At 42.0% G+C, this 22,130-nt stretch overlaps 1 protein-coding gene and 1 long non-coding RNA gene across 6 annotated transcripts in view; one reads left to right on the forward strand and one right to left on the reverse strand.

Moving 5' to 3' along the window:
• TNPO1 (transportin 1) overlaps positions 1 to 18,200 on the reverse strand; it is a 92,115-nt gene extending 73,915 nt beyond the window's left edge. Inside the window, exon 1 of one of the 3 annotated variants that reach the window (XM_087430206.1) lies at positions 18,182 to 18,200. Coding sequence is in view for 1 of the 3 variants with exons in the window: in XM_087430203.1 (XP_087286329.1) it covers positions 15,738 to 15,752 (15 nt within the window). In the remaining 2 variants the exon portion in view is untranslated. Of the gene's footprint in view, positions 1 to 3,123; positions 3,195 to 15,737; positions 15,868 to 18,181 lie in introns of those variants that run through there. The other 2 variants (XM_087430203.1, XM_087430204.1) reach the window with 2 other exon arrangements.
• The window catches only part of LOC147917369 (uncharacterized), a 57,723-nt gene continuing 51,508 nt past the window's right edge, over positions 15,916 to 22,130 (forward strand). For all 3 annotated transcript variants that reach the window (XR_015552046.1, XR_015552047.1, XR_015552048.1), the window contains exons 1-2: positions 15,916 to 16,637; positions 17,652 to 17,772. This is a non-coding gene — a long non-coding RNA (uncharacterized LOC147917369). The remainder of the gene's footprint in view (positions 16,638 to 17,651; positions 17,773 to 22,130) is intronic.

Consider the following 22,130-nt stretch of genomic DNA (forward strand, 5'->3'; position numbering starts at 1 on the left):
TTTTTTTTTTACCTTTTAAGAAGGCAAGAAGGTGCGAAATATAGTTTAGACAGTTTTTTGTGAAAATGCTTAATGGTTATAGTATTTAAAGGCTTAAGTTTTAGCTACAGAAAACTGAGGTACTTGCAGCAACTTGTCTCCAGATTATGCCATCAAATGAGTAGACACAATGATAGGAAAATAATATTGAAAATAGGGCCGGCCCCGTGGCTTGGCGGTTAAGTGCGCGCACTCCGCTGCTGGCGGCCTGGGTTCGGATCCCGGGAGCGCACTGACGCACTGCTTCTCCGGCCATGCTGAGGCCACGTCCCACGTACAGCAACTGGAGGGATGTGCAGCTATGACATACGACTATCTACTGGGGCTTTGGGGGGAAAATAAATAAATAAAATCTTTAAAAAAGAAAATAAAAAATTTTTATAGTAATGGAAAAAAACTGTCGCAACTTCTGCAAAGCAAAAGAGTTATATCGGAAAAGTTCTTTTATAATCCCAGAGACCTAGTCTCAGAGACCTGTCCTGAAAATTAGAGACCAGAAGTTCTACTTTTACTTAGATAATGGGAATTAGTACATATTCTACACTTGTGATTTGTTTTCTTTGTTTTTGGTGAGGAAGATTGGCCTTGAGCTAACATCTGTTGCCAATCTTCCTCTTTTTGCTGAGGGAGATGGGCTGAGCTAACATCTGTGCCCATCTTCCTCTTTTTTTTTTTGTATGTGGGACGCTGCCACAGCATGGCTTGATGAGCGGTGGGTTGGTCCAAGCCCAGGATTCGAACCTGTGAAGCCCAGGCCGCTGAAGCAGAGTGCACGAACTTAACTGCTACACCACCAGGCCAGCCCCTGTGATTTGTTTTTTTCGATAATGGTTTTAATACTTTATATGTATGGAAATAATAATGTTATAACAACAAATTTATGTTAGACTTATTTAAATGTTTAAGTGAAATACTAAGTAAAAATATACAGAAACAGTAAGACTACTACAAAATTTAAAATACCAAAATTTTCTTTAATATTAAAAAAAATATTTCAAGCATCTCTCATCAACTTCCTAATTTTTCAAAACATCAATGCATAATTTCAGAAATATCATTTAAGAAAAAATCAATAAATAGCTCAATTAAAGCGTACGTTGAATTAGAAGGAAAAAAATCCCACGAAAATGTAAAAGCCAAAAGCAAATTAAAATGGATTTTAGCTTAGAGAAGAGGGCCTACAATTCTTCTACAACAGTTCTTGAGACTTCTATAGTAATAAGTTCTATAGATTCTCTCAGTAATAACTATAAATATTTTAAGCAAAAATTACTCATGTATAAGAAAATTTCGACTGCAGAAATAATGAGCACACACCACAAATAATTTAAATTTGTCATTTAGCATATACTGAACTCAAAAAGATTAGTTCTAGTACTTTTCATTTTGCTAATCAATCACTTGTGTCATATACTATTTTATGAAAATTCATAAATCATTTAAGTTTAAAATTAAGACCTTTAGAAAACAGTGAATGAAAACTTTTTTAAGATAAAAAAATTACGTTAGAATCATCAATGGATTCTTCTTAATATATTTTTCTGCTGAGGAAGCTAATGTAATAACTAAGAAGGATGTAAAGAAAATTTACACTTACAAATTAACTTGAAACTAAAGGTACAGTTCTGTGTGCCTATTTAGTCTATGAGGCAGGCACCATATATATTTCTGACTAGTAGACACAGGAATCTACTGAACGGCCTCAAAAGCAAACAATATTTATTCCCTTTACACTAAACTGATTCTTAGAAAGAAAAATAAATATATTTATTATAAAATAAACTTTTCCTAAATCATTTTCCTGGAGTAGGGCTGGGGACACAGAGAGCAAATCTTTAAGTCACATGAAATGATATTTCAATTTAAAAAAATTTTCATACAGCAACTAATCCATATTATTTACAGTTAATAAAATACATCGTCTCCCGTCAACTCTCCATTATACATTCTTACAAGAGTAGTATGCTTATTCTAGAAGGAACTCCAGAAATTAAATTAATAAGCAAACATTTATTAGGCACTTGTCTATGCAAGATTTTATAGCTGGAAACTACAAATACAATATAAGAAAAGTCTGGAATGAGAGGGATGAACTAAGAAATTTCTAAGATTTCTTTACGTTATTAAATTCAACAATTCAATATGTGGTTAGGCATTTGATGAACCTGACTCAAAAGCATTTGAGATGGACAGGAGTTTGTATTTTCCCAGAATCAGAAAATGATAATTTTAGCTGAAATCACCAGTTTGACCTGGCTACTGAGCAATTTAAACTCTACTAGAATCTCACCAGGGTGTGAATGTGTAGATTCTGTTTTACAAATAAAAACTGCCTCTGTGCACCTGATCAGCAAGTACCAACACCAAAACAAAAGCCTCTAGCCCACTGGGATGTAAGGTTAAAATAAAGCTAGACGGGCCGGCCCGGTGGCTTAGCGGTTAAGTGCACGCGCTCCGCTGCTGGCGGCCCGGGTTCGGATCCCGGGCGTGCACCGACGCACCGCTTCTCCGGCCATGCTGAGGCCGCGTCCCACATACAGCAACTAGAAGGATGTGCAGCTATGACATACAGCTATCTGCTGGGGCTTTGGGGGAAAAAATAAATAAATAAAATCTTTAAAATAAAGCTAGAATTTTTATCAGAGCACTTCTTTTTTATGCCTCAAACTTTTGTTTCTCTACTGGCTTTTAAGCTTCCCCATCAAATTTCTACATTAAATCTTAAACTACTACAGCGTCCCCCCTTTATCTGCAGTTTCACTTTCTGCGGTTTCAGTTACCCATGGTTAACTGCACAAAACATTAAATAGAAAATTCCAGAAGTAAACAATTCACAAGTTTTAAATTGCATGCCATTCTGAGTAGCGTGATAAAATCATGCTCCACCCCACACAGGACTTGTCCAGCATACCCACACTGTATGTGCTACCTGCCTGATAGCCCATTAGGAAAGAAAGAGTATACATAGGGTTTGATACTATCTGCGGTTTCAGGCATGATGGAATGTATTCCCACGGATAAGGGCAGATTACTGTATACCGTATACTATGTATACTACAATAAGACTCCAGAAAAAACTCCTACCTTTATAGTTTCTTCACTGTTTCATCCTTGACTTACGGCGGGAGGGAGCCAGGTCAGGGGAAGGATGCTATCTGGGGAGGTAAGGCAGACATGAACTCAGAGCCACAGCCCTTCTTTTTTTTTGGTGAGGGAGATCGGCCCTGAGCTAACATCTGCCAATCCTCCTCTTTTTGCTGAGGAAGACTGGCCCTGGGCTAACATCCATGCCCATCCTCCTCCACTTTATATGGGACACTACCACAGCATGGCTTGACAAGCAGTGCGTCGGTGTGCGCCCAGGATCCCAACCGGCGGACCCCGGGTCACCGCAGCAGAGAGCGAGCACTTAACCGCTTGCGCCACCGGACCCGCCCCAAGCCACAGCCTTTCTGAAGCTAACAAACCCATGTAACCTCATGGGCCTTTAGGACAAACTGCCCCCAACCACGAGTCTTTAAGTCTTCTGTGCCAGGGAGAGACAAAATAACATCAGGAAAAAAGGAGTGCCAGAGATCTGGGGCTCTTGTCTCAGCTCTCTGCAAGAAGAAGAGCTGGCTGGGCAATGCTGTGCAAATCACTTACACTCATTTGGGTTATTTCCTCATCTACAAAGCAATGAAAGACCACAATCCTCTCAGCTTCTAGAAGTAAAACATTTAGTTGACTGTAAATAATGAATCTGGTCATATTCCACATACAAAAGCTAACCTTACTTCTTTTCTTTATACTTGCTGCTGAAATTCTCCAAGTCTTCGGGGAAACTTATATTCAACTTAATTGTTCAAGTACAGTTCTGGGACTACTGAGTTACCCGAGTGAGAGCTACCTGTCATTCGATTCTTTCAGCAAATACCTGGGCTCCTGTGAAAGGGGACAGTACTGGGCCAGGCTAGGTCACTTCTTACAGAAGTCACATTCAACAGTAAGACCAATCTCTAGTTGAAATGTTACAGAAAAATTTTCATCATAACTTGGGCTTCTATCCAACATAAGTCTTTACCCATTAACCCCTCAAAACTGTGTAACAGAAAACTGTGTAAAACATTATTGAACTAAAAATCCAATGGAGCATTCTAATTCCCGTTCTGGAGCACCTGTGGCTTCAATGATTCACTGTTTAATGCTCCTTTCCTAAATTAGGTCCCATAATATTTTCTAATAAGGGTTTAACAACAGCATTTTACGAGCTGAAACAAACCTTTTGAAACATAGATCAGGACTCTTTAGACTATGTCCATATACCGTCAACTAAACTCACCATAAAAGAATTAATCTGAGTATTTTATTTTACCTTTCTAAACAACTCTGAAAACACATCATTTAGGCCAAAGTCTGATAAATTTTACACATAAAGTTTAAACATATTCCCTTCTCTTGCTCTTCCTCTGTCCTAATTCTCCTGAGGGCGACATATTAAACTCTGATCTACCACTACAAAGAGTTATAATCCAGGTCTGGAAATTTAAAATCAGCCTTTTTATATAAGGGATCATTGCCTGTGATCTATGTATTTGACTTACTTGTCCTCTTCAAACAAGGAATTTCAGATTTTTCCACGCACTACATGGGAGTCACTGTAGCAGAGAACGCAAACCTTGGGGTTCCTCTGCTGACCTTGAGTTCTTACTCTGTCATTTATTAGTCATGGGAAGAATAATTAACTATGATCTACAAAATGAGATAATAGTACCTCTATCTCATGGGCTTGTTATAGTGAGAAAATGGCAAAGTTCTACTGAAAAAAAAAACAAAACCTCTGTCAAAAAAGATGACAACTAGGGCCGGCCCCATGGCTTAGCGGTTAAGTGCGTGCGCTCCGCTACTGGTGGCCCAGGTTCGGATCCCGGGCGCACACCGAGGCACCGCTTCTCCGGCCATGCTGAGGCCGCGTCCCACATACAGCAACTAGAAGGATGTGCAACTATGACATACAACTATCTACTGGGGCTTTGGGGGAAAAAAATAAATAAATAAAATTAAAAAAAAAAAAGATGACAACTAAATGTAATATAAAACTCTAGACTGGATCCTGTACTGGAGGAAAAAATGCTACAAAGGATGTTTCTGGGACAAGTGACAAAACTGTAACACAGACTGTAAAAAACTAAATTTCCTGAATTTGATGACTATACACGGTTTCAGAAGAGAACATCCGGGCTCTTAAGATACACACATTAAATTCTTAAGGGGTGAAAGTGCAACATGTATGCAACCTGCTTTAAAATGGTCAAAAAAAAATTGTGTGTGTTTGTGTGTGTGGGAAAATGTGGCAAAATGTCAAAAACTGGTGAATGCAAGTAAAGTGTATATGACAGTTCTCTGAATTATTCTCACAACTTTTCTGTAAGTTTGAAATTATTTTAAAATAACATCTTAAAAAACCACCTTTGAGGGCCTGCCCGGTGGCATAGTGGGTAAGTTTGCGCACTCCGCTTTGGCGGCCCGGGGTTCGCAGGTTCAGATCCTGGGCGCGGACCTATGCACTGTTCATCAAGCCATGCTGTGGCGGCATGTCACATACAAAACAGAGGAAGACGGGCACAGATGTTAGCTCAGAGATAATCTTCCTCAGCAAAAAGAGGAGGATTGGCAATGGATGTTAGCTCAGAGCCAGTCTTCCTCACAACAAAAACAAAAAACAAAAAAACCATCTTTGACTCCATTCACCATACCTATTCAATTTCTCCACTCCCTCCCATTCACAGAAACATCTTGAAAGTTGTGGCAAGTTACTGTCTCCCCTTCTTCACTCCACTCCACTGAGAGTGAGAATTCCCTGGTGCCAAACGCAATGACTTCTTCTTGGCCTCATCTGAACCTCCTCACAGTGCTGACCACTGGCAGCCACTCTTACCTCTCAGCTGGAGGCATCCTGTCTCCCTGGTTTTCCTTTCATTTCACTGGCTGCTCTGGCAGGTGCTGGCTCCCCTACCCCTAAATATCCTAGCCCCCTTTCTTTCTCTATCCACACAATTTCATCCAGTCTGTGCTATTCAAGAGGACTCTGAATTCCACACTCAAGTTCCCAATGGCTAACAAGACACATCTATTTGTTAAGTGGGCACCTCACACTTTACTGGCTAAAACAGAACTCTTGATTCCTTTCCCCACCCCATTCAAATCTGCTCCTCCTCCAGTTGCCCAGTATCACTAAATGCCACTAGTGTTCATCCAGTTGTTCAGGCCAAAATACTAAGGAGTCATCCTTGATTTCCCTCATATCCCACATCCAAACCATCAGCCAGCGCTGTCAAAATATACTCTCAAAATACACCTTCAAAACACACTCTGACTACTTCTTACCTTCCCCACTGTCCACCCCCGCCCAGACCCCATGCTCCACAAGAGCATGGTCTACCATAGGTTTCCCTGCCTTCTCTTTTGTTCCTTACAGCCTGTTCTCTGAGACAAAGCAGCAAAAATGACCTTGTTAAACCTGCAATTAAATCATGTCTTCTCGCCATCAAAACCTTCCAGTGGTTTCTCATCACACTGAGAACAAAACCTCACATCCCTACCACAGCCTACAAAGCTGTTCCTAATCTGGGCTCCTGCCTGCCTCTCTGAACTACCTCCTTGCAGTCTCTGCCCCCTTTTCCCTATGTTCCAGTGCCACTGGTCTTCCTGTGGTTCCCTGATGATGGTAGGCTTGTTCCCACTTAAGGGTCTTTACTTTTGCATGCTCTTTCTCCAAATATTCACATTGCTCACTCTGTCTCCTCATTCAGATTACTGGCCAAATACGACATTTAAGAAAGGCAATGTTCTCTTCCCTCTCTCTCCACCTCATTACTCTCTATTTCCTCTCATTGCTTTAGTTAGTACCTATTTCTTTTTTTCCCTTTCTACTCACTAAAAAAAAATCTTTAAATGAAAAACTAATATGTGACTGCTTTCATTGTATTAAAAAAAAGTATACAATACAGATGAAATTAAAGCTGCCTTCAAGTTCCTCTGCTGATCCTGGTCTCCTCCCCAAAGGTACTCTAATATTCATTTGATGCGTATCCTTGTAGAGCTGTTTTTCATGCATTTAAATACATATGTTTCCGTAGAAATAAAGAGTTTTATTTCTAGTCTGTAACAACTCATTTATTTCTAGTCTATAACAAGCTATTTACAATTTTGCACCATTACAAGGAATTAATTCATTTAAAAAATATTTCCTGAGTGCCTACTACATTCTAGGCACTGTTCTAGTTGCTGCAGATACAGCAATAAATAAAACAAAGATCTTTGCCCTCTTGGAGCCTATATTCTTGCAGGAAGAGAAAGACAATAAACAGAATATACAGTGCAAACGTTTTCTGGAAAGGGGCAGAGAGTTAATAGTCTAGGCTTTGCAGACCACATATGTCTGTTGTATATTCTTTTTTTTTTTTTTTTTACAACCCTTTAAAAACGTACAAACCATTATTAGCCTATAGGCTGTACAAAAAGAGGCCACAGGGCAACGGAGCTCTAGCTTGCTGACCCCTGAAATACCATGTTAGAAGATGGTATGTGCTATGCAAAAAATAAAGAATCCAGGATAACGGGGATGGGAGAGGGTAGGAAGCAAAATTAAATAGGGTGTTTAGAGAAGGTGAAATCTAAGCAAAGACCTGGAGGTAAGGCCAGGGAGCCAAGTAGATATTTGGGGAAGTACATTCCACACAGCTGAACTAGCTAAAGCAAAAGCCCTAAAGTAGGAACACGACTGATATTTTATAATATAGCCAGGAGGCCAGCGAGGAAGGAGGGAAAGCTGTGGCAGGAAATGAGTCAGGAGAAAGGGGAGTGGGCTGGGCAGAAAATGTAGAGCCTTGTAGGCCATTGTAAGGATTAGATTTTCTCTGATTGACAGGGGCAGTCATGGCAGGGCTGTGAATAGAGCAGTGGCAGGGACTGTCAGTTTGTAAAACGCTCACTCTGGCTACTAAATTGAGAAAGTACTGTTGGGAGGGGCTAGGGTGGAACGGGGGAGACCAGGTAGTAACCTATTTAAGTAATTCCAGGAGCTATGGTGGTAGTGGCTGGGACCAGGGTGGTAGTGGTGAGGAGGCATGGTAAGATTCTGCATGTATTCTGATGATATACAAAGAACACGTCGTCCTGAAAGAAAGGATCTGAAGAGTCAAAGAAAAAGCAAAGTCAAGAATAACACCAAGATTTTAGCCTGAGCTACCGGGAGGATGGAGTTCCCACTGACAAACAGAAATGGGAAGTCTAGGGGCCAGCCCGGCGGCACAGTGGTTAAGTGCGCACGCTCTGCTTCGGCACGCGGGGTTCGCAGGCCCGGATCCCAGCGTGCACTGATTCACTGCTTGTCAAGCCATGCTGTGGCGGCGTCCCATATAAAGTAGAGAAAGATGGGCACAGATGTTAGCCCAGGGCCAATCTTCCTCAGCGAAAAGGAGGAGGATTGGCATTGGATGTTAGCTCAGGGCCGATCTTCCTCACCAAAAAAAAAAAGAAAAAAGAAATGAGGAAGTCTATGGGTAGAGCAGGCTTTGGGGAGGAAGTTTAGGAGTTTAGTTTTGGACATGCTGAGTTTGAAATCTATTATTAGACATTTATGTACAGATGTTGAATAGGCAGTTGAACATATGAGACTGAAGTTAGGGAGAGAGCTAAAGATCTAAATTTGGGCATTGCTGGCATTTATATGGTATTTAAAGACATGAGACAGAATGAGATTACCAATGGAGCATAGAAAAGAAAAACAAAAAACAAACAAAACCAAGGACTGAGCCCTGGGGCTCTCCAATATTAAGAGGTCTGTCATAAGAAAGGCAAAGGAAAATTACAAGGAACCAACACTGAGGCAGGAGATAACCAAGGGTGTGCAGCATCCTGGAAAGCAAAGAAGAATTTCAAGGATAAGGGAACAGATAGCTATGTCAAATGTTGCTGACAGGTCAAGTAAGATGAACAGAATCAACGGCATATGGCATTTGGCAACACGGAAGTTACTGGAGAACCTGAGGAGCTGCTTCAGCAGGACTGGTGCAAAGGCCTGACTGGAGTGGGTTTAATAGAGAATGAGAGGAGGATCTTGGGAACAGCAAGTATAGACAACTCTTTTGAGAAATAATGCTGCAAAAGGAGACTGAGGAAACAGGTGGTGAAGTTTTTTTTTTTAAAGAAAGGAGAAATAATAGAAGGAGAGAAGCTGAAGCAACCCTCTTGAGCAGGTGAGAGAGGGTGGGATCTGGTGTAAAAGCAGACACAAGAAACCTGAACAGTTAATCTAAGGTAACGAGCAGGAAGACAGCGTGTACTGACGCAGATGCTGGTAGGTACATGGGCTGGTGGGGTTTGTGGAAGTTTTCTGACTGCTTCAATTTTCTTAGCAAAGTAGGAAGCAAGGTCGTGAGCTGAAAGTGAGGATGGGAAGAGACACTGGAAGTTTGAAGAAAAGAAGATATGAAATAGTCATTTAGGAGAGTGGGAGAGTGAACAGACGAGGAAAATATAGTACGATCAACAGGCAGCATTAAGGACCCACTTGAGGTATGTGGTCACGTGTGGTTGTGTTTTCTTCCAGCCACACTAAGTTACAGAGGGGCGGGTGCAAAGAAAGCAGAGTTGGTTTTAACTAGGGCTGTCGTTCTGTCACACAAGCAGAGCAAGAGAGTGAATCCAAAGGAGCGATTAAAATGATAAACCACGGAATTTAAGATGAGTAAGAAAGGGAGTGAAAACATCAAGAGGGTGAGTGGCAGGGAAACAGGGGTAGGATCACGGGATTGGAGATTCCATTGAGGTCAAAGATGGTTGGGGCTGAGAAAATTAGTAGAAGGAGCGAACTACCCCACTAGGAAGTGGGTCACAGAGTGGAGCACATGAAACGGAAACAGCAGAGGGACAGCAGTTATCTTGAGGCAAGAGGGGACAACGACAGGAGTGAGCAACTGAGACAGGCTGGATGGGAAGAGCACTGGAAGAAAGGCCAAGGACATGTGAGGCCAAGGGACTCGGAAGATCAGTTACGCATATTCTTTTCAATTTCAATGTAAAGACTGAGGTAGTACTGGAAAGAGGAGCAATGAGCCTCGAGCTGAAATAACTGAGAAATGAGCAGCAATGACCTGGAGGGTAGTAGCTGACAGCAATCATGAGGGGTAGTAGATTAAATAATCTGATGACATACCCCAAAATTGAGGATTTTTAGGGAGAAGGGAGGAAGAACAGTTTGAAAGCAGCAAAGACATGCATGGGAGACGCCGTTCCCACCTCTACGAACAGTGAAAAGGAGCGCCAAGGAAAGAAACAGCCCCAACGGCACCAGTGCACAGGTCCCCCAAGAGGAAGAAAGCGAAGGGAATGTTAAGCACAGGTTGAGACTGGGTTTCGAGAATAATGGGCTGTAAATTCCAGCGGGCACAGTAGAAGAGTACAAAGAGTTGGGAAGGGGTTAAAAAAAATAGACGAACAGACCCTGCACTGGAGTGCAGGAGATGAAAGGTGACTTGGAAGTCTGAAGGTTCTGTGGCTACTGACAAAGACATCCTTGAACACACATGACTCCTAATACACTCATGTTTCCCTAAGAAATGGAAATCGCTGGGTCAAAAATGTTTTTACTTTAAAGCTGTAGTGATTTATTCAGCGTATGAGTTTCCCTACAACCTTGTCGATAACACATGGCAAAACTTTTTCACTTTTGCCAATACGATGGGTAAAAAAAAAAAAGTCACTGTTTTACTTTGCATTTCCCTATCAGTGAGGTAGAGCATTATTTTATGTTTATTGGCTAGCTGTACTGCCTCTCCTGTGAATCTGCCCATTTAAAAAATTGTCTTCTCTTTTCTTATTGGTTTATAGGGCTTAAAAACAATCTTTTTCTCTTTTATTCTGTTCTTCACACAATCAATGTTGTAAATTCCTCACTTCAAATCTTTCAATGTCTTGTGCTAGGGCAACACAAGGCTCAGTGGGTTCTCTCTTCCTCAAATCTCCCTGCCATACACTAGAGGTTGGCTAATGAAGGCCCACTAGTCAAACTCGGTCACACCCATTAGTTTCCACTCTCTATGACGGCTTTTGCACTACAATGGCTGAGTTGGTATGGTCCACAAAGGAGAACATATTTATTGTCTGGTCCTTTACAGAAAGTTTGTGGACTCCTGCTCTACACCTTGTGGCCCCTGAACTGCTCAGAGTTACAAGAACATAGTAGGTCCTTATCCTTGCTGACATACCCCTGGCAGTGCTGCCCCTTTCCCTGGAAAATGCCTGCGCCCTTTCTCCCACTCTGCATGGAATCTCTTACTAGCCCTCCTGGGTGTCTCCAGATTCATATCATAAAAGCTGTAACCACAGTCCACTGCACTTTTTTGTTTACTCTCTCTCTCTCCACTAGTATGTAAATCTTTTGAGGACAAGGGACAATCCCAGTACTAATAAATGCTTAATGAATGAATAAATGGCACACCAAGTCCTTCACAATCTGCCATCTTTCTCATCATTTTCCTATTTTCTTATGCTCCAGCCAAAATAAACTGTATTTTTACTTCAAGTATTTTTCAAAACCATTATTTCTAATGGCAGCATAATGATCAATGTTTTATATTCATTTCTCTACAATTCTAGTAGATACCACCTAATCATTTATTTGCAACTATTTAATATGTTCACAATTTACTGAAATCTTTCTCTTCCCTAATTCCTTCCTTAGTAAAGACAAAAGCAATGGAATCTTGGCCTTTCTGGGATCAGCTATGGCAGTAACTTCTTCATCAGAGGATTAAGGGGCTCCACTGATAATTATTTTACTAATGGCTTCAGAGTGCTTCAAAATCAACTGTAAAATGCAACTCAAAATTTTTTTTGCTTCTATTTTCAGTACAAAATTAATCTCCCACACATTATCTTATTATCCTTATCTAGAACATCTCAATTTTTTTTTGCTTATTTCTCTATTAAGACCTTAGTTTACTTTGCCAAGGGTTTTACTAAGTGTATTTTTCAATTCAGTTATTTAATGCGCCTTTTTCAGTTCTCCTAATCCCCAAATTTGATAGATTTTTTTGTTTTTTTCCACTGCTATTTCTGTTGAGGTCATTACTAAGAGTGTTTCACTGACAAATGCTTGCTGCATTCATTTTAGAAACGAGCTTTATATATTCACTACCAAGTACATCTCATCCAGCTAAGGATTTTTTTCCTTTTCTAAAATGTATGTAGATAGTTAAGCCCTGTCTGGTTTAACTTTGTAATTTACCCATTCATTACGTCCAGCTGAGTTTCACTATCTTAATAATGTGGTCTATGATTAACAGTAGATTCACTATGCTATAGTGAATTATAAGATTCATTGTAAGATTATGTATTCACTCACTGTATACATATTCATTTTAAAATTCTGAATACTTACATTACATAAAATTTTACAAATAAAAGAGCATGAGCTTTGCAATCAGGCAGATCTAGATTCAGACCCAGCCTTGAACATTTTGAGTCTTTGGGCAAAGTACTTACCTACCTATAATTCAGTTCTCCCATCAGTAAAATGGAAGTAACTCCCACATGTAACACAAGGCTATGATAATGAGCATAATGTATGTAAAAATAACCATGTATGCTAAATGCCTACAAATAATGCCTAGTATATTACACAGAAAAAATGTTTATTCACTCCATCTCTCCTCCCATCTCAAGCAATAAGGGCAATAAATGCGTGCTCCTCAATTTATTTTAAGTCCTTGAATTCCCTTAAGAAAAAGCAATTGGGCAATATGGACCATGAGCTCTGGATGTTCATATACTCTGACCTAATATTTTCACTTTGGGGAATCTATCTTCATGAAATAATCTGAAACACAGAAATTGTTCTAGGTCCAAGGATGTTCATTGTAGTGCTTCTTATAACTGCAAAAAAAAAAAAAGTTAAAAACTTGCTAACTGTCCAACAGGAAACCGTTTAATTATGAGAAATGCACACAAACATGTGGTCATTTAAAAAGATGCTCACAAAATAATTTAAGAACATGAGAAAATGCTTATGGCGCTAGGTGAAAAAAGCAGAATGAAAAATTATTCATATAGTTTACTGTGTAAAAATCAAACTGAGAAAAAATACTGAAAGGAAATGCATCAAAGTGTTTACACTAGTTATCTCATACTCCTGATACTAGGGAGTACTATTTTAACGGTTGTTTTCTAAAATATCAATAATCATGACGATGATGATAATAATAGCAGTTATTATTTATGGAGTGTTTACTACATGCCAGGCCCAGATCTTATTGTACGAGCTCATTTAATCCTCATAACATTATGAGATGAAAAAATTGAGGCATCATGAGATTAAGTAATCAGCCCAAAGTCACAGAGATAATTACAGAAGGTGCCAAAATTTGAATCCAAGAAGTCTGGCTCTAGAGCTCCTGTTCCTAACTGCCATACTATACTGAAAAGATTTGCTTTGTTTTTAAATTTTAACCATTAAAAAGACATATTTCAATTCAAATCCTGTGGTCTCGCCTTCAGTTATCAGCTTTCTTTCAGTTCTGAGTTCAAATATTTGCTCTGCCACCACGTGCCATTTTGGAGTAAGATGTAGCCACCACTGCTGTATGGGTTCTATCTATTTCAGAAAATTCCAAGACAGATCTTCCCCCCTACTTCCTGTTCCAATATCTCATTTAACCATTGAGACTCTGGAACTCTAATATTCTTACTTATTACACGTACTGACAAGTACCTCAAAGAATTCTAGTAAGGAGGTCTTGGAGCAACCAAATGTGCCTTCTAGGAACCTGCTCCTACAATAACATGCATCCATATAACTACAAATTTACAGTCACCAACCTTGCAAACATCTGTCTTCCACTGTAAAGTTCACCCCCTCTGCAACCCAGGAGACCCCTCTCACCTGCCAATGGCGCCAACTGAAAAAGATCCCCAAGATTCCCCATCTGGGGAATTGCAAGGTTTCTGATCCTTCCATTTTGAAGGTGGTATTATTGTCCACTGTTTTTGAAAACTTCATCAGTTAATCAATCACTTCAATTCTCTCAGCTTTCTCACCCTTCTGCTGGTAAACCAAATTGTTTTTTTTTGGGAACAAGATCTTTTTGGCACCAGTATGTATTTGAAGATCATATTCATAATTTATGCCCCGGGCAATAAAAATAACTCCCACTTACTGCTGTGCTCCTCTCTGCAGTTTATATTTGATAAATTTATTTCATTACATATGTCACTAGGTTTGGCTTCCTTTAAAGCAAATTCCTTTTCTTAAAAACATTTGCCGAATCTAACATGGTTAAATGCAAGCAATTCTTCTCAATATAGTACATTTACATTTCAATGCAGTTTATTGACAGTATTTAGCAAAACTAAGTTCATGTGATGGCTTTAACATTATATAAAAAAAAAAACTAGTCGTAAAAACAATGAATACAATAACAAGTGTTGAGGACGGAAATATTTACAACCAGAATCATATATATTTTTACCAAAATCTGATCCTGCTCACAATATATAAAGGAAATAAGCTTGACTGCTTTAAGAGATTTGTATGGCTATCTGAGTGGGAGGAATTTAACATTCAGTGAGCATCAGGAGGAAGAGGCAACCACATCAGCGCTGATGCGGGTGGGGGCCCCCTCAGGAAAGACAAGGGCGCACGAACAGTTCCCCAGGCCCGCGGTACACCAGGGGAGGTAAAAAGCGCACTGCCCAACTGCTACGCATGGATGCACCGCATACGCCCTGGAATAAAAAGGAAATCTGCCCTTTCAAACTAATGTCCCCTTCGCAGTTGCTGGCTTGCAACCTGGCGGGGCTGCTCTCTAAGGGGAACGGGGTGCAGGGCAGGGTACAAGCGGAGTCGTTTCCCAAAAAACTGAACCCCCCTTCTTCACTAAGTCTAACTTGTTTACCATGCTAATCTGAAGGCTCTGAAACAATAGGGAAGTCTAAAACCCAAAGGAACTTTTGTTATCCTAAAAATGAGCACATCAGGGCACCATTTTACATCCTTAGATTTCCAAATGCCTGATCCACGAGGCAACTCGTATTTCAAAAACGTCTTTCCTTTAGGGCAGAGAGTCAGTACTATCGAAGCACTCATCCCTGAAGTCAGCACCGCCCAAGCAGCGCTGCCCCCGAGCTTCTCCGCACAACCGTCCACCCCCATCTGTGGAACGCCTCCACCTCGGGCTTTCCACACCCACGGCGGCCGAGGGGCCGACCGGCCCGGCGACCGGCCGGGTAACGGACTCGGCCTGGAAGAACCCGTGCAAGATCCGCTCGGCTTTCCCGCCAGCCGACAACCGACAGGCGCTCCCCGGACCGCGGCGCGTCCCCACCCCCGGGCGGCCGGCGGCGGCGTGTCCGCGGCGATACAAAGGCGCGAGCGCGGGGACGAGCCACGCAGAGCCGGCGCCGCGCCCCGGAGCCGCCGAGGGGCCGCCGGGCGGACCCGGCGGGCGGGCCGCCCCCACGCCGCGGCTCCACGGGCGGGGCGCGGGCTCCCGACAGGCCCCCGCCGCCCCAGGCCCCGGCCGGCAGCTGTTGGGCTTCGAACCGCGCCGCCGGCGGCTCCAAACGGCCGGCGGGCCGGGCGCCTCCCCGCGGGCCCTGGCGGCTTCCCGCAGCCGCTCCGCTCCCGCCCCCGGCCGGGCCGCGCCCCGCGCACCTACCCGGTCCCACACCATCCCAGAGGCTCCGGCGCTCGGGCCCTCTGCCGCAGCGGCGCCGCCTCCGCTGCGGCCTGAAATGGCTGCGGAACAAAGAGAACTCGGGCGCCGGCGAGCGCCGTCCGATTGGCCGGGGGGCGGGGCCGCGCGAACGTTCCGCGGCGGTCGCCTTGGCAACGGCGGCGGGGCCCGAGGCCCGGCCTGGCCTGTGGGCCTGCGCGCGGCCGCGGGCTCCGTGCTGGTCGCTGGGGCCGCGCCGGCCGGGCTTCGGGCCGGAGGGGGAGCCCGCGGACGCCGCACCGGGAGGCGGGCGCCAACCGGCCCTGTGAGCGGGGCCGCCCGGGGCCGTGCGCAGCCTCGTGGCGTGTCACCCGCCCCCGCCTGGCTGCGGTGCCCCCCCAGTGACCGCCCTCCCTGGGAGGCGGCCCCCGGACGTGCGGCGACCCCACGGGCACCGCGCAGCCCGTCCGCGCGGAGGCGCGTCGGAGGACGGCGGGGCGCGGGCGGCCGCGGAGCCGGCGCCCGGCGAGATGCGCGCTCGGGGACGTCGCCGGGGCCGTGTTCGCGGGAAGCGGGGCTTCGCTGCTCGGGGAACTAGCGAGCCGCCTCCCCGTCGCCGGCCGTCCTGAGCAGTGCGGACGTCTTGTGTTGTCTGAACTCGAGGCGGTTCAAAGCCGGAGAGGCAGGCTTTTTACAGTCGCTTATAGTAGTGGTGGTGAACAGATGAACGTCAGTTCCCTTCCCCACCTTCTTCCGTAGGAATCGACCGCATACGAATGTTTTACGTTCGCATGGCTACCTGATCACCAGTCTCAGGCGGTGATGCCGCGGAGGAGCGTCTTCCTCGCGAGGTCCATGTGTGTGAGACTGCCAGCGGTTTTGGCTGTCCGACTGGCAAGTGCTGTATGTCTTCTGTTTTGAAAATGTGTAGCGGTTGTTGACTTCCAGGCGTAGTCTAGATAAAATTTTAGTAGCAATGCTAGGAAGTGTTTTTTTATTTACGCTGAGGCAGCTTGTTAACCTTTTAATAATTTTCATTTGCAACAGCAGTCATTTTACAAAACAACTAGTTCAGCTTAAATTTGGGGTATGAAAGGATCATTTTTATCATTAGGAAATTGAACATAGCAAGAAAAGATATTTGAAATAACTAAAATACTCATAATTATGATTTCAACATTTTCTGTTAATTTGATAGCAGTGGGATACAGTAGTGTGCAGCAAAAAGAGGCCCCCCAAATATGAATAGATTACTAAGAAAAAAAAGCTTAAGGTAAACCTTCCCAAATGGTAGTTTAGTATATCCGCAGGGAAATTTATACAGAATACATATAGTTATCCAAATAATGAACGGCTCATTTCTGTATTTGAAAAGTTCGGTCGTGGAATAGGGAGCTGTGATCTGTACAAATCGGGGTGTGTGGTATCTGCATTCTACTTTGCTAAATAAAAATAACAGGAATCTTTCTAAATGTAAAGGATTAGCAAAGAATGACAGCTATAAAGAACTACTGACTAAGCAATTAGTAAGGAATTCACCTGATCAATAGTTTGGAAATATTTGTGAATATTTGAATGAATGTTCAATGAAGTGGAAAAAAGCGAAGTAGTTTTTAGTGTTTGTAAGAGGATTTATTAGCCAAAATCTTTTGAATGAAAAAAAATATTATCAAATGTGAAACTGTGATGAGGCAAATTAAATATCCATTCTTCTATAAAATTTAAATGAAAGTGAATTAAAATTTTAGTATAAAATAGTTCTGCATTGAATAAAGAGATGCTTAGACTTGTAGCCTTTTTGTCTCTATCTTCTAGGTTAAATTAAAGATACGTTTTAAACAGTAAATCTTACCATTAACACGGATTTATTAACACAGCTTATTTTATTTTACTTTTCCTGTTATTTTCTCTTTTCAGAGTTTGCAACTGCCCAGTAGTGTTTTCTCTTCATACCCAAATACAATACAGCAGTGCTCATGTGGTAAAGCTTTGAAGAATTGTCAGTATTTTTTAATGACATATGCTGAACTTAAAAATAGTAAATAAATTTTGATTTTTAACCTCAAGACCCATTACACATATCTTATATTTTCAATTTCTGTATTAAATTTTTTTTCTTAGATGGAAAAATTGGCCAAGATAAAAATCAAAGAATGGGGGCCAGCCTAGTGGCGTAGTGGTTGGGTTCGTGCCCTCCACTTTGGCGGCCGGGGGTTCGAGGGTTTGGATCCTGGGCATGGACCTACGCTCTGCTCATCAGGCCATGCTCTGGCAGCATCCAATGTACAAAACAGAGGAAGATGGGCACAGATGTTAGCTCAGGGCTAATCTCCCTCAGCCAAAAAACAAACAACCAAAAAAAATCAAAGAATGGTAGAAATTACAAAGTAGCATTAAGGGAGAAAACATACCTGTAAGCTTTCACCTTGGAAGGAAAAGGTACTTACTCAGATGCAGCGTTGTCAAAACAAGCATGAAGCTGGGAGGCAGAGGGCCTGTGTGCCGATGCTGGCGTTGCCACTTACGAATGCTTTCAGTTCAGGCTTTCTGAGCTTCACTGTCCTTGTCTTAAACAAGATTAAATAAGATCAAATGTAATAAGAGTTCATTAGCAGAGTGCCTGGCAGATAATTAGAGGGCAGTAAAAGATAGTATTACTAGATATTAATATGTATGACAGGACAGATATTTGAAAAGGAGGAATGGTTATTGAAACAAAAGTCATAGGTCTGTAAATCCAAAAATTGTTAAATAAATATCATTTTTGTGTGTGTGTGTGAGGAAGATCAGCCCTGAGCTAACATCCATGCCAATCTTCCTCTTTTTGCTGAGGAAGACTGGCCCTGAGCTAACATCCGTGCCAATCTTCCTCCACTTTATGTGGGATGCCGCCACATCAGTGCACGCCCAGGATCCAAACCCAGGCTGCCAGTAGCAGAGTGTGCGCACTTAACCACTATGCCACGGGCCCGGCCCCTAAATAAATATCTTTAATAGGCAATTGTTGGTGAGTATATAGAAACTCAGTAAGAGAAGTGAAATCATCTTTTAGATACAGGCAAGCTTCTGAAATAGAATACTTCTGAGAAATGTTTCCATGTTATACTTCTGGAAAGACATGGGGATTCTCATTATATTCTTTAGCACTAGATGGTTTAAGGAATTGCCTTCCATTGAAACATCTTCAGATTGGCAGTAAGGAAAAAACATTTTAAAAAGTAATTATTTGGAAGAATTTAATTCAAATTTTGAAAGAGGACAGTTATAGTCAGTATTCAGAAACGTGTAAATAATCTGTAGGCATTTCTCATTTAAAGCAAACCCAATAGTTTGAATGTACCAAAGATAAATTAGTAATTATTAACTGGGAAAGGATTAACTTCAAAGTTCCTTTAACATTAATATCTCCTAGTGATTAAAATATGATTCTATTTATAAAAAGGTCTACTTAGACGTCTACTTATGGGAAGATGGAGTAGATCTACTTTGCCCTATTCCTCCCATTACGTACAACTAAAACCCCTGAACATTACGTATGAAACAAACATAAGAAGACTCTAAAAGGTGGAGAGATGATAGACCAGCTAGGGCCCTTGTGACGCAAGAAAGAACACGATGGTTAGCTCCCTGGCTTTTCTTTTTGCCTCACGTATCCCAACTTGAAACTGAAGAAGCTGGCAACCTGGAAATGCCAGTGGTGCAGACAAAAAAAGCCCCGACAAAATACTTTCTAGCTGAAGGGCCAGGAAAGGGGCAGCATAGCAGACAGAAAACATTTAGGCAATAACTGCTCTATCTGCCAAAAACTACAGAAAAAAATTGTGACACCCCCCCCCCCCACCAACTCCACCCATGCCAGCAAAGGCCTGGTGGAGTGCCTAGACTTCCACCCTCACCAGGCTGTAACAAGGTGCCCCAACTCCTCCTCCCCGCCTCTGGTGTCAGAGAACATTAGGTAGGGAGCCAGGACCTCCATCCCCACTGGCCAGTAATGAGAAGGCTCCCATCTGGGGTGTCAGTGGGGCCAAGTGGAAAACGTGGACTTCTCCAACCTGGCAGTAATGAGGTCGTGCCTGCTCCCCACCCCCATGTCCTCTCCAGTGCTGTGTCAGAAAAAGCCAGCTAAAACAGAAGATTTAAATAAGGCCCCAAGTCTCATAATATGATATCTCAAATGTCTAGATTTTAATAGAAAATCGCTCATCATATCAAGAACCAGGAATATCTCAAATTGTATTAAAAAAGCCAATTAACAGATGACAAAACCGAGATGACAGAGATGTTAGAATTATCTGACAGAGATTTTAAAGCAGACATAAAAATGCTTCAATGAGCAACTACTAAAACACTTGAAACAAAGGAAAGAAATAGAAAGTCTCAGGAAAGAAATAGAATATAAAAAGAAGAACCAAATGGAAATTTTAGAACTAAAAAATACAATCATCAAAATAAAAAACTAAGTGGATGAGTTCAAAACCACAGTGGAGGGGACAGAGGAAAGAATCAGTGAACTTGTAGATAGAACAGTTGAAATTACCCCATCTCGTAATAGAAATAGATTGAAGAGAAAAATGAAGAGAGTCTCATGGACCTGAGTGACTATAACAAAAGATCTAACATTCATGTCGTCAGAGTCCTGGAAGGAGGAAAGAAAACGGGTGGAGCTAACAAATACTCAAGAGGTAATGGCTGAAAACTTCTGAAATTTGACAGAAGATGTAAACCTACAGATTTAAGAAATTGAGCAAATTTTCAACAAAGGTGCCAAAACGATTAAAGGGGAAAGACAGTTTTCAACAAATAGTGCTGGGAGAACTGAGGGTCCACTTGCAAAGAATAAAGTAGGATCCCATCTCATACTATGTACAAAAATTAACTCAAAATGGATCACAGAGCTCAATGTCAGGGCTAACACTATAAAATTCTTAAAACACGGAGGTGAATCTTTGTGACCTTAATTAGGAAAAGACTTCTTGGATATGACACCAAAAGCACAAGCAACAAAAGAAAAAACTAGATAAATTGGACTTCATCAAAATTTAAAACTTTTGGCTTCAAAGGACACCATCAGGAAAGACAGTGAAAAGACTACCCACAGAATGAGAGAAAATATTTGCAAATCACATATCTAAGAGACTTGTATCTAGAATAAAGAACTTGTACATCTCAATAATAAAAAGACAAATAACCTAATTAAAAATGGGCAAAGGAGCTGTATAGACATTTTTCCAAGGAAGATATACAAATGGCCAATAAGCATATGAAAAGATGTTCAACATCATTAGCTATTAGAGAAATGCAAATCAAAACAATGAGATACCACTTAACACCAGGATAGCTATAATAAGAAGGACATATAATAACAAGTATTGGCAAGGATGTGGAAAAATTGGAACTCCCCATTGCTGGTGGGGATGTAAAATGCTGCAGCTGCTTTGGAAAACAGTTTGGCATTTCTTCAAATGATTAAACAAGAGTTACCTTGTCATCCAGCAGTTCCACTCCTAATGGAAATGAAAACATATGTCTATACAAAACTTGAACACAAATGTTCATAGCAGCATTATTGAATTAAATTGAAAATAATGCTAATTCTACTAACATTAACAGTATGATAGAGGAATGCAAACTTTTTCTTTCTTTAAAAATGTCTCAGAGGGCCGGCCCCGTGGCTTGGTGGTTAAGTGAGCGCGCTCCACTGCTGGCGACCCGGGTTCGGATCCCGGGCTCGCACCGACGCGCTGCTTCTCCGGCCCTGCTGAGGCCGCGTCCCACATACAGCAACTAGAAGGATGTGCAGCTATGACACACAGCTATCTACTGGGGCTTTGGGGGGAAAAATAAATAAATAAAATCTTTAAAAATGTCTCAGATTTGATAAATGTTTTGAGTGTTTGTGTTATACTCTGCTAAGAATAAAGATGAGTTGGGCAGATTGTCTAATCCCAACAAGGCAGAAAGAGTGGCAAATAGTGGCAAAACTTGGTGAGAATGGTACCTAAAGGGATCTCAAATCCAGCTCTTTTATGGAGGGCATGAGAGGAAAAACACTGGGTTACTCTTCCCTTATCTTTTGGAGAATATTAATCAGAGTTAAAAAACAGTTTTGTTCTTTGCCTGCATTCTTTCCCCCCCTCCCCTCCAAGTTCTTTTTCTTCTCTTTGTGTCTCTGCCTTTCATTTTCAAGCTTTCCTTAAATGTCTGGTGAGACTTGGCTCTCCATGCAAGCAGGTTGGAAGCTCTGTTGTGATGGAGGAATTTGTGGACAGGTGGGCGTCTCCGTGGTGCAATGGGGCACTGAGACAACTTTTGTGTTGACAACTTTTCTGTTGTCTTGATTTGGAGGAATAAACATAACTCCTCGTGTTCTGAGACCTGGAAGGGGTTATAGGGATA

This window comes from Ceratotherium simum, chromosome 4, assembly GCF_057802395.1.
Source record: "Ceratotherium simum simum isolate JZ-2026a chromosome 4, ASM5780239v1, whole genome shotgun sequence".
Taxonomy (NCBI): domain Eukaryota; kingdom Metazoa; phylum Chordata; class Mammalia; order Perissodactyla; family Rhinocerotidae; genus Ceratotherium; species Ceratotherium simum.